We start from the raw sequence: 12,582 nt of genomic DNA on the forward strand, positions 1-12,582 counted from the left end.
TGAGCGGGATTCAGTCTAAGTGAAAGTGAGAAGAAAAACGAACAAACAGAACTGGAAAAAAATTAAAAAATACCCAATCCAAAACAGAACTGGATCATTTGGATTTAATATTAACAAATTAAAAAATATTTATTTGCATAATTCCTATATCAATTCAATCCTTTTTACCGGATAAGAAGCATGTAATAAATTCATGGTTGGCAGTGTCACTTCCCCATCTCATGCATTTGAGCTGTTTGATGGTGTTATCCTTGCCATGCTTGTGTTGATTTGATTTTTGTGATTGTACGTTACATTTAGATTTCGCCTAAATGTTTTCAGATACAGTTATATTGTTGGGAAATGAAGATTATTAAGGGATACAGTAAATACATAAGGCATAATTTATAAAGAATTTTTTTTTATTTTATAACTGTGCATTATCCCATTTATTACATGGCTACTTATCAAATACATAAATAAATGTAAATGAAATATATAAGCTCAGCTGAATGAAACAGAAATTTAAAACTTTTATCATTGCACAGGGCATTCATTTTATGTATGAATTGCATTTTTATCATTTTTTTGAACACTTTTTTAAAAGTGTATTTTAAAATCTTTACAAGAAAATGGACAAAATTTAGAAGACACTCATGGGCATGTCCTAATTCTATACAGTCAGATGCTCTCTAGAACAAGAATGTCTCTCCCACTAATTTCATTTATTTCCTTTGAATTGTCCCAACTTCCTGTTTCAATACTAAATGCAAAGAAAATCTGTGCTTTAATGCCATAGTCCAGCAAATGGGATCTTTGTCCCACATCCTGTAAGACGTAAGCAGTGTCTCGCATTTTAATTATATATTATTTTTTTCATCCCTGAAATTACAATACCACAATACGAAATATGATGAAAAATGCATTTAAAAATCCATTCGCGCAGCTGTCATTTTTTAGCTAGAGCTTGCAAGTAACCAACCATCGCAACCCTAGAGAGGGATTTTTTTGGGTGATAACAACTGGACGGAGCGAGGGAACCAGTGTGGACCTTCACCAGCCAGAACTTCATCTAGACACATACTGGATAACAACATCCTGATCAAACCTGCCAGATGCAACAAAAAAATACAAGTTCAAGATCAAGTACTCAATCCGTAATCATTGCATAATCCAATAAAGGAAAATAAACAAGTTGCTACCCAAGGTACAGGTGGTCACCCTACTTTTATGGGGTCCTTCTCTGACGTAAAATTTTTGTTCCAGTCAATTAAACCTCCAAATCTCCAGCCTGTCATGTACTACAAAATTAAATATTTTCTTTAATTAATTACTTGATTTTTTATCCAATCAAACAAAGCTCCTGAGATCATGGCGCTGACACCATCCTGTCATTCTTCAGATGAAACCGCCAATAGAGAGCTCAAATGTTTTGTCATTTCCACAGAGCCCCTTTAAGTCTGACAGGCTGATATGAGTAAGATGTTTGCTTCAGTGATCAGTGGCAAAGGGGCTTCAGTTCTTACACACTGATTTGACTCAGTACCTTTACTTACTTATCTCGTGTCATTATCTCCGGTGCTGACAGAGATGTGCGTTAGATCTGCTCGAAACCTCAGAAGATTCCAGAGTAAATTACACTTTCAGAGCATGCTGATCGGCTGACATCCAGAGGAATAAAGAAAGGCCGAACTATCCGTCTCTCCTACAACACAGATTTCTCTGTGCTCCCGAATGCTTAAAGCTTGCGGCAGGGTATGTTTTTTTCACCCCATCTCTTAATTTCAGTGGGGAAAATTACCATTGCCTGAGCAGAAAAGATTATTCCTCATTTCCATTTAAAATCTCAATGCTCTTTTGGCATCAGAGGCTCACAGAAAGATGAGAACATGAGGACGAAGCATTGTGAGCTGGTTAAAACCTACGCAAGATACACTCGGTTTTGAATCGATCTGACAAGTGAACATGTCTGAGACAGAGCTAATAGGATGTTTTATTTCCCAGAATGCTGTTTGGCAGTACGCAGCGGCCTTACAGTGATTTACAGGATTGCATTCGTGCTCGTGGATCAGGAAAATACACAGCGAACCTGGCTTCACCTGATTTCTCATCGGTTTTAAGAACACAAGGTACCCGAAAAAGAGTTTGTTAGAGCTGTGCAGCAGTCAGAAAGTTTCTCTGCCAAGATACAGACCTCAAGCCCTGCGGTCAAAACACAGAGATGAAAGAGTTAGATGTTTATTCATGTATTTTTTTTTTTTTTTCTAGAGTCGCTGTTTTGGTTAACAGCATTGTGGAAGAGATTCTCTGTGAGAACTGCTCAGGTTATTAAAGGTGAAGTGTGTAATATCTGCACCAAACAAAAGTGCAAAACAATCAACTTTATTAAAAAATGCAGTGTGTAACACTTTTAAAAAACTACAGATTAACAAGCTCCACCCCAAACTCACTCTATTGGCTGAGCCACTGTTGCTATGCCGAACTGCTCAAAACAACATCTCGGTGTTTTCATTTTTCGGTAAGATAAACCTTCAGATAGGTCTCTTAAAGTTGACAGTGCCACTATTAAAAGTTTGAGAAATAATTTTTAAAAACCCAAGAAATCAACATTCTAGTAATCAAGAATCCTTAAAAAAATCTACCACAATTTCTACAAAATAATTAAGCTTTTATAAACGTTTTCAACATTTATTTTAATAATTATACTAATTATATAAGAATAGCAGAGTCCTCATCACAACAATAATAATTAAATAAACACACAAAAAAAATAATAATAAAAAACAACTCAAAAAAAATATAATAAAGATATCTTTCAAAAAAAAAAAAAAAAACCTATATATTATCCAATATATACATTTGAAATTCCAAGGAAAAATTAACCTAATATTTTGATGGTTCATCCTGAACTTTTGCAGGGTTTTCTCCAATCAAATGCTCTCTAGAATGAGAATGACCCAACTCTAATGTTGCCTGCAACCAAATAGTATTCACAAAAAAAAGTATAAATAAGAGGCATGAGGCTCTTTAATATGTCCGTCCAAATATTCAGTCTCAAAAGAAAATATGCCAACACATGACAGAAAAACGCCCCCCCCCCCCCTCTCTACCTTAAAGAATAATAAATTACAGTCATCTTTATTATATAATGCAGTGTGAAAAAAATAAAAATTTTCTTTACAGTCATCTTTATTATATAATGCAGTGTGTAACACTTTTAAAAAACTACAGATTTATGGTTAATTGAAAAAGAATAACATGTAGAGCTCTTTGATTTGATTGATTTGTGTGTCTATTAGAACTGATGGTCTGGCTCTGTCTATCTAGAGATACATACAGATCAGCTTTCCCCGTCTAATATTGATGTGGCTCCTGCGTCGCTTAATAAGATGATTTTTAATGTCAATTAGTTCAAGCTGGTAGGAATCCTTCTCCATCAAAGGCACTCTGGGGAGGATATGGGCTTCTCGCTGGCTAATCTAATATCAGTCAGCAGGGTCCTACTGCCCTCCTGTGTGCAAGTACTGCATCGCACTGCTTTGGTCCTTAAAGCTGCAGCATCTCATTTCTTCTATGTTTGTTCTCTCTCTGTCCAGACGCTGCAGATGGGCATTCGTCACTTCTCAGGGTTGTTTGTGTTGCTGTGTGTTGGTGTGACCGGGGCCTTACTCACTCTGGCAGGAGAACATGCCTTCTATCACCTGGTTCTGCCACATATCCGCCGCAGACAGAAGTTCAAATACTGGCTTCACACCAGTCAGGTGAGCCGTGCGCCTAATTTAAAAGAACAGTTCACCCAGAAAATAAACTCACTCATGCTTTACTCAACCGTTTGACTTTGTTTGCTCATGTTTACCACAAAAGGAGATGTTCTGCAGATTCGCCATGCTGCTCTTTTCATAATGAAAGTGAATGGTGATCACTTGTCAGATTTAGACTACTGTTATTGTATGATTACATTCTTTTTGTCAAGTGTGAAGTTTTGCAAATATCTCCTTTTATGTTCCGAAAAACCCCACCAGTGTTATTATCGTTAACGAAAACTAAAACGAATTAAAAAAAAAAAAAAAAATTTGTTCAGTAAAATAAAATAAGAGAATTAAATAAAATACATTTCAGTTTTCACTTTAAAGTTTTAGTATTTTTTGTTATTATTTTATGTGTGGTCTGTGTACTTTTGCGTCCATTCGTTTATTTTTAATTTTTTAACCATGATGAAAAAAAATGAAAAAAGAATTGTTGTATTTTGAAATTCTATGTTGAAAACCAAAATTGAAATTAGAAACGTACATACAAAATGCTGCCTGAAAAAGTAAAATATTGACTTATTTTCAAATTTTTGTTTATGACTTTTTGCCCCATTAATGAACATTTTCAAAATGCATTAATATAGAAAAATTTAGATTTTAAAAATTTTCTTTAGCACAATTAGAAGAAATGCTTCTTCCCGCTAGAGCCGTCTCTGGAACAATGCAGAGACCTAAGACATTACTTAAAAATATTATTTTAAAATAGACATTATAGATATAAAATAGACTTTATCATCATGAAATTATATATTGGGGTATAATTTTGTAATAATTTTGTGTGCTATCTGGGTCACGGTATCAGAGAGGACCATGCATGATCATTCAAGTATTATACATTGTGTTACTGCGCTACACAAGGCTTTTTATAAATGGGGTAAATGTATAAATATAATTTAGAAATATATAAAATTATAATTTCTCCTACTTCTCCAGATACAGGCAGGCCCGGTTCCAGAATCAAATCACTGAGGGTGCTTCTGAAATTAGTGAAGGTGCTCTAGACCTAATGTACTGTACATCTATTTTGACATAATTTTACCCTGTCCTTTGTTATGGTTATCATTATCATTGCAGTGATGCATTTATATGCAGACGTCACTCCCAAAACTTTGCAGCATGTAAGCGGTCACAGGTCCTCCTAGCATCATGAAAAACAAAACTTATTCAAATTCCAAATGCATTATAGCCAAGAAAGCGCGCAAAGAATATAGTCACTAAAAAGCATCACTCATTTCATTTTATTGTGATTTCAGAAATTTCTGTTAAAATCATTGAAGCTCTACACTGCACAATGAATTGCTTTAAACAATAGAAAAGTGAATGATTGATCTATGCTACAAAAACACGTTGAAAATAGAAACCTTTGAAGCTCTCCAGAGTTCAAACACAAATACGCACTGGAGCGTTTGGAAAATATGTTTCGCCAGGACCCTATGCTATTTCTACAGCTTCACCTGAGGTGCTCTATTGTGAACACGCGTACTGTTAAATTACTGTTTATAAAGTTTTATATATATATATATATATATATATATATATATATATATATATATATATATATATATATTTATATGGGTATTTTACATATAGAATATCAATTTGTTTCAAGAGGGCTTTATTAACCCCCGGAGCTTTGTGGAGCAATTTTTATGATGGCTGGATGCGCTTTATTGGACTTCATTAGACTATTGAAAAATAACACCCATTCACTGCCATTATAAAGCTTGGAAGAACTAGGACATGTTTTAATATAACTCTGACTGTATTCGTCTGAAAGAAGAAAGTCATATACACAGGATGCCTTAAGGGTGAGTAAATCATGGGGTAATTTTAATTTTTGGGATAACTATACCTTTAAATTTAGCGTTTATATACATTAAAAAACAAGCTTTATATAATTTTTGCAATTTTGAATAATGAAAATTAGTTTGTGTCTGCTTATTCAACAGTGTTTGAACCATTAAGGAAATCCACATTTTCTGTAATTCATTTCTGGGTTAAAAAAAAAAAAAAAAAACGACTGGACGCAAAAGTACACAGACCATGTGCTCTTGTTATTTTAATTTTTATTCTTTTATTTATTTTTAGCCTTAATTTATTTTTATATCCATTTTAGTAATGTTTGTAATTCAACTGAAACATTTATTTTAATTAAATAAAAATACATAATAAATAAAATAATAATATATCAGTTAAGTGTATATTCGTTTTAATAATTATTACTTATATTTGTTGTAATACGTAGTTATTTGTTTTAATAATTAATAAATATCAGGTATCTTGGGTAACAAGTTAATTAGTACAATCAAAACTTAACTTAAGTCTTTATCTGAATTTTTATTAAGCCAGCTGATGTGTTTAATAAATAAAACAAAAACTTAATAACTAAATAGTATTGCTTTTTTTCAATATGAAGCTAATAAAAACTACTAAATACTAAAAACTGAAATTCAGTTGAAAATAATATAAATATAAATGATATAAAAATAAAATCTAATATAAAAACAATAATATAATAATAATAACACTAAACCCAACATATGTTTCAAGTGATGTGAGGGTGAGTAGATGGTTAAACTATTCCTTTAAATGCTCAACATGTTTGCTTTTGTCTGGTGTGCAATTTTAGCTGTCGCCAAGTTTATTATTTTATCAAAATGTTTCCTTTCTTCCTTCCACTGATAACTAAGACTAAGAATGGGACGGTTCTGTTATTCATGGGATGAAGCTTTGACTCTGTAAATGAGCTGTGCTTGATTTCTCCAGGGCTTGTTGGGGGATTACTGCCAAGCCAAGTCAGTAATTGCCATCTCTGGAATATTGATTTTTAAAATCAAAAGCATGATGTTGATCTCTCTCATTCATCTCTCGCTGAGATAAATCCTTTTTTCTTTTCTTCTTTTTTTTTTTGCAGAAGATCCACAGAGCACTGAATATGACTTATGAGGATGTGAAACGGCAGCGGGCGAACACAGAGAAAAGGTTTTGACTTAGTTTTATTAATCTGTTTTTCATTTTTACAGCAGCTTATGGCGGCTTATTTAATTTTGAATGTCAAATATACACTTGGGTTTAAATATATGTTTCATTGTTTTTTTTACTCAGAATGCTGATGTTATTATAGCAAGATGAGGATCTTGTTATGATAGTGGAGCTCTTTTAATAGTTAGAGTTCACCCTAAAATAAATAGCACTATAATTCAGGGTTCCTCAGATCTGGTCCTGGAGGGCACCTGCCCCGCAGAGTTTAGCTAAAACCTGGATCAAACTCCCTTACCTGTGATTTTCTGTGGATCCTGAAGACCTCGGTGAACTTGATCAGGAGTGTTTGATTAGGGTTGGAGCTAAAGTCTGCAGAGCATTGGCCCTCCAGGGCAAGATTTGTAGTATTTATTAATATTTTCAATTATTTTTATATTTTCAGTTTTCATTTTAATTTAAGTTTTAGTAATTTTGTTATGTGATTTAGTCATTTTATTTTTTTTTTTTTTTTTTTTTTTTTTTTTTTAGCTTTATTTTTATTTCAGTTTTAGTAATTTAGTGGAGCTGTTTTAATAGTTACACACTGTAAAAAAAATGATTGTGATCTTAAGTTCAAGTTCAAGTTCAAGTTCAAGTCTGCTTTATTGTCAATTCTTCCACATGTACAGTACATACATACGGAGAATCGAAATTGCGTTACTCTCAGACCCCCGGTGCATACAGATAACACTAACAGTAGAGCCTAAAAATCTAGATCAAATATAAAAATATAAGATAAAACTATACAATAAGGGGAATGTAAAAAAGACATAATAGAAAAAATTAAATAAAAATAAGGTTAAATAAAAGCAGCGCAAGGCACATGGCAGATAGAGTGCAAATCAGTGAACAAACAGTGCAGATAAAAAGATTTTTAGTGCATAAAAAATAGCTTATTCAGTCTGATTAAAAGTGACAAAGGGCTCAAGAGCAGTTATTTTATTTAAACTGACTGATGAGGTGGTAGAATGACGTCAGTTCCATGGTGAATTAGGTAGTGAGCAGACCACTGCTGCACAAAGTGACTGGTGCATGTCATCGTATGTTAGAGGGAAGGGGGGTGGAAGGACCTGGAGATGTGGGATTCGGGGGGGGGGGGGGGGGGGGGGGGGGGGGGTCCTGGTTCAGTGGTGCCTGGGGCAGAAGAGGGACGGGGGGGCAAGTTCGGGAGCGAGTTCAGCTTCCTGACAGCCTGATGAATGAAGCTGTCCTTCAGTCTGCTGGTCCTGGCCTGGAGACTCCGCAGTCTCCTCCCTGATGGCAGCAGACTGAAGAAGCTGTGTGACGGGTGAGTGGGATCACCTGCAATGCAGAGGGCTTTGCGAGTGAGACGGGTTCCATAAATGTCCTGGAGGGAGGGGAGAGAGACACCAATGATCTTCTCAGCTGCTCTCACTATGCGTTGCAGAGTCTTCCGGCAGGACGCGTTGCAGGCGCCATACCACACAGTGATGCAGATAGTCAGAATGCTCTCGATGGTGCCTCTGTAGAAGGTGTACATGATGGGGGGTGGGGCTCTAGCTCTCCTCAGTTTGCGGAGGAAGTAGAGACGCTGCTGTGATTTCTTGGCCAGTGCTGCAGTGTTGTCGGTCCAGGAGAGGTCCTCTGTGATGTGCACACCCAGGAACTTGGTGCTGCTCACTCTCTCCACAGTCGCACCATTGATGGTCAGAGGAACATGCTGAGTGTGCGCTCTCCTGAAGTCAACAACAATCTCCTTCGTCTTCTCCACGTTCAGAGAGAGATTGTTGTCACTGCACCACCTGGCCAGGCGGCTCACCTCGCTCCTGTAGCTTGTCTCATCTCTGTTGCTCATCTCTGACCCACCACAGTCGTGTCATCCGCAAACTTAATGAAGAGGTTGGAGTTGTGTGACGGTGGCAGTCGTGGGTCAGCAGAGTGAAGAGGAGGGGGCTCAGCACACATCCTTGGGGGGCCCCAGTGTTCAGTGTGATGGTGCTGGATGTGTTGCTGCCGACACGTACTGCCTGAGGTCTTCCAGTCAGAAAGTCCAACAGCCAGTTGCACAGTAAAGTGTTGAGCCCCAGCTCGACCAGTTTGTGAATGAGCTATTGAGGGATGATTGTGTTGAATTCTGAACTGAAGTCTATGAACAGCATTCTGATGTATGAATCTTTTTTCTCTAGATGTGTGAGTGCTGAGTGGAGGGTAGTTGAGATGGCATCATCGGTCGACCGGTTGGACCGATATGCAAACTGGAATGGGTCCAGGGAGGGGGGAAGGGCAGACTTGATGTGGTGCATGACTAGCCGTTCAAAACACTTCATGAGGATGGGAGTAAGTGCAACAGGACGGTAGTCATTGAAGCAGGATGGAGATGGCTTCTTCGGGACTGGAATGATGGTGGTAGCTTTGAAGCATGTGGGAACAACAGCCTGACTAAGTGAGATGTTGAAAATGTCTGTGAAGACATCAGTGAGTTCTGCTGCACAGTCTCTCAGTACACGCCCAGAAATGTTGTCAGGACCCGGAGCTTTGCGTGCATTGATCCTGCTGAAGGATCTCCTCACGCTGTCCGGGGTCAGCATCATCACCTGGTCACTGGGAGGAGGTGGAGTCTTCTGTGCAGTGGAGCTGTTATGTGCCTCAAAGCGAGCGAAGAAGGTGTTCAGCTTGTTCAGCAGAGAGATGTTGCTGTCACAGGTCCGCTGTGGGGGCTTGTAGTCCGAAATGGTCTGTATCCCCTGACACAGGCTCCGAGTGTCTCTGCTGTCACTGAATTGATGGGCTATCCTCCTGGAGTACTGTCTCTTAGCCTCTCTGATGCCGCGGGATAGGTTGGCCCTGGCTGTTCTCAGGCCCCCCCTCGTCTCCAGCTCTGAAGGCAGCGTTCCGCGTCTCCAGGAGTCTGTAGACCTCCTCTGTCATCCACGGCTTCTGGTTGGCCCGGACAGTGATGGTTTTTTGTGACTGTTACATCCTCAATACACTTGGTGATGTAGGCAGTGACAGTCTCCGAGTACTCCTGGAGGTCAGTGGTGTTATTGTAAGTGGCAGCCTGCTTAAACATATTCCAGTCAGTTGTATCAAAGCAGTCCTGAAGAGCCTCTGACGATCCTTCTGGCCACACTTGAATCTGTTGTTCTGAACTGGTTTGGCGACTTTAACGAGCGGTCTGTATGCAGGCATTAGCATGACAGTGATTTGGTCTGAGGCACCGAGGTGGGGGAGGGGGGAGGGCTTTGTAAGCTCCTCTCTGTGTGGTGTAAACAAAGTCTAAAATGTTATTACCTCGTGTTGGAAAGTTAATGTGTTGGTGTATTTTTGGAAACACACTCTTTAAGTCAGCATGGTTGAAATCCCCAGCTATGATGAGAAAAGCATCGGGGTGTGCTGTCTGCTGCTCAATGATGTGCTGGTACAGTTCATTTAGTGCATCGTTCCTGTTGCTGTTGTTGTTGTTCGGGGAAATGTAAACCGAAACGAGCAGTATGGCAGTATATTCCCTCGGCAGATAGAACGGCCGGCACTTAATAATCATAAACTCCACCAGGGTTGAGCAGTGTTTGCAGATCACAACAGCATCGCGGCACCACGCGTCATTGATGTAAACACAAAGCCCGCCGCCGCGGGTTTTTCCTCCCGCGACGCGAGCTCTGTCTGCTCGATAGCACGTCAGCTGGTCGAGCTGAATGGCGCAGTCCGGAACGCTGTCGCTGAGCCATGTTTCCGTGAATACAAACACACAACAGTCTCTTACAGTCCTCTGAGTTGAACGTAGTAATCGGATGTAGTCCAGTTTATTGTCCAAAGAGCGTACGTTAGCCAGTACGATGGTGGGGATAGATGGCTTGTGTGGGTTAGCCGTTAGCCTAGCCCGGATACCTCCGCGCTTACCCCTCTTCTGCTTCCTCTCTCACGCCGCTTGTGGCGCGTCCGCTGTGGGCGAGATGCAGTAGTGGGGGTCGGTGATGATGTAGGCCTCCGGAGCAGTCCGAGATCTCGCAGCAGTTCCGCGTGCGCAGAGTTTAACTCTAAAAATGCGGCTCTGCCGACATCCAGCAGAAACTCACGACTTATCAGTAAAAGACTGTAAAAATGCTACAGTAAAGTATCAGTAAGTTTCCATACTATATACAGTGAATAACTGTAATTGCATTTAATGTAATTTTACGGTAAAATAACATTAAAATTACAGTTTTTGGAAGTGAAAAAGAAAAAGTCATTGTTTAATTTACAGTGAAAAACTGTAAATTGACACTCCCAAAATTCCCTGCATGACACTTCATATTTTATGTTTTTTCATTGAAATAACTGTTTTTTTCTTAGTTTTTTCTTATCAGTTGTGTACATTAGGGGTTTATCTTTCATCTAAAGTTGTTAAATTAATGTTTATTGCATTATTTCAGTATCATGTGTGTTACCATGATGGTGTTTAGTGTTTGTGTGAATGACACTGTGCACCTTCTATATATATATATATATATCCCTTCTCAGCTTGTGGAAGTTAGTGATGAGCTTTGATTCATCATGGTACTTTCTCATCACCCCCAGGTTTTAGTGGTTATCAGTGCATTACAATGGTTCAAAACAGATATTAGTACTTCAATATGTTGGTTTATTACTATTACATCAGTTAATGAAATACGTTATTTTATACGGAATTTAACTTCAGTCTATAAAACCTAAAATGTTGCTACCATATTTTTTAACATTAAGTTCTGGCAACCACAGCTGCCAGTATTTTACCGTAAATGTCACAGATTTTTTTTTTTACAGTGCAGTTCACCCCAAAAGAAATACTATTACAGGATTTATTAATATTTAGAATTATTTGTATGCAGGTTTCATTTTACTTTAAGTTTTTTTTTTTCATTTATTTGTTTTTTGTTTAGCTTCCATTTATTTTTATTTTTTTATTTTTCGTTTATTTTAATTTTGTAATTCACCTAACACATTATTTGAATTATTTTCATTTTTAAGACAATATTTCTTTTTTATTTTACGTTTTTCACGTAATATATATATATATATATATATATATATATATATATATATATATATATATATATATATATATATATATATATATATATATATATATATATATTTATTTTTTATTTTTTTCAGATTTATTTCAGCTAATGAACATGATTTTTAATAGTTAAAAATAACATCACTGTGCCGTTGATGTTATTACAGCAAGCTGAGGATCTTGCAATGAAGGACAATTTAGTGCAGCTCTTTTAAAGGGGTAGTTCATCCAAAAATAAATGCTATTATATTATTTATTCATATTTTGAATTAATTTTTATTTATATTTTCAGTTTTCATTTAGTTTTTGTAAGTTATGTTGTGCTTTTGTCGTGTGTGTGATAAAATATATATAAACAAAAATAAAAATATAAATATAAAATAAAATTCTATAATCTTTATTTTTGTTTCAGTTTTAGTAATTAAGTTTTGTAATTCAACTGAACCTTTCCTTTCCACACTTTTCCATCATTCCATCACTTTCTTTCTTCTATGGAAGACATGGTGACTTTTTTATTAATATTTTGGCTACTCTTTTCACTATAATTGGAGTATATTAAAGTACCATAAAAATAGTTGCTGTGACTCAAAAAGCTTCAGAAAAGTTAAAATATAACACACAAGTCATATAGATTACTTCCTTCATGGTGTTTTTTTTTTTTTTTTTTTTGTAATTTTGGAACTTGAGAGGCCCAGTCCCCATTCACTTCATTACACAGAAAAGGATATTCTTCAAAAATTCAACAATGTCAGGATTTCCATTTTTCTGTGATATATC

At 36.9% G+C, this 12,582-nt stretch overlaps 1 protein-coding gene across 1 annotated transcript in view; it reads left to right on the plus strand.

The window, feature by feature from the left end:
* LOC109061890 (glutamate receptor ionotropic, NMDA 3B-like) overlaps positions 1–12,582 on the plus strand; it is an 82,760-nt gene that overhangs the window by 69,036 nt on the left and 1,142 nt on the right. Inside the window, exons 7-8 of the mRNA XM_042767002.1 lie at positions 3,576–3,740; positions 6,703–6,770. Coding sequence (XP_042622936.1) covers positions 3,576–3,740; positions 6,703–6,770 — 233 coding nt within the window. The remainder of the gene's footprint in view (positions 1–3,575; positions 3,741–6,702; positions 6,771–12,582) is intronic.

The sequence above is a fragment of the Cyprinus carpio genome, chromosome A11 (assembly GCF_018340385.1).
Source record: "Cyprinus carpio isolate SPL01 chromosome A11, ASM1834038v1, whole genome shotgun sequence".
In the NCBI taxonomy this organism is placed as follows: domain Eukaryota; kingdom Metazoa; phylum Chordata; class Actinopteri; order Cypriniformes; family Cyprinidae; genus Cyprinus; species Cyprinus carpio.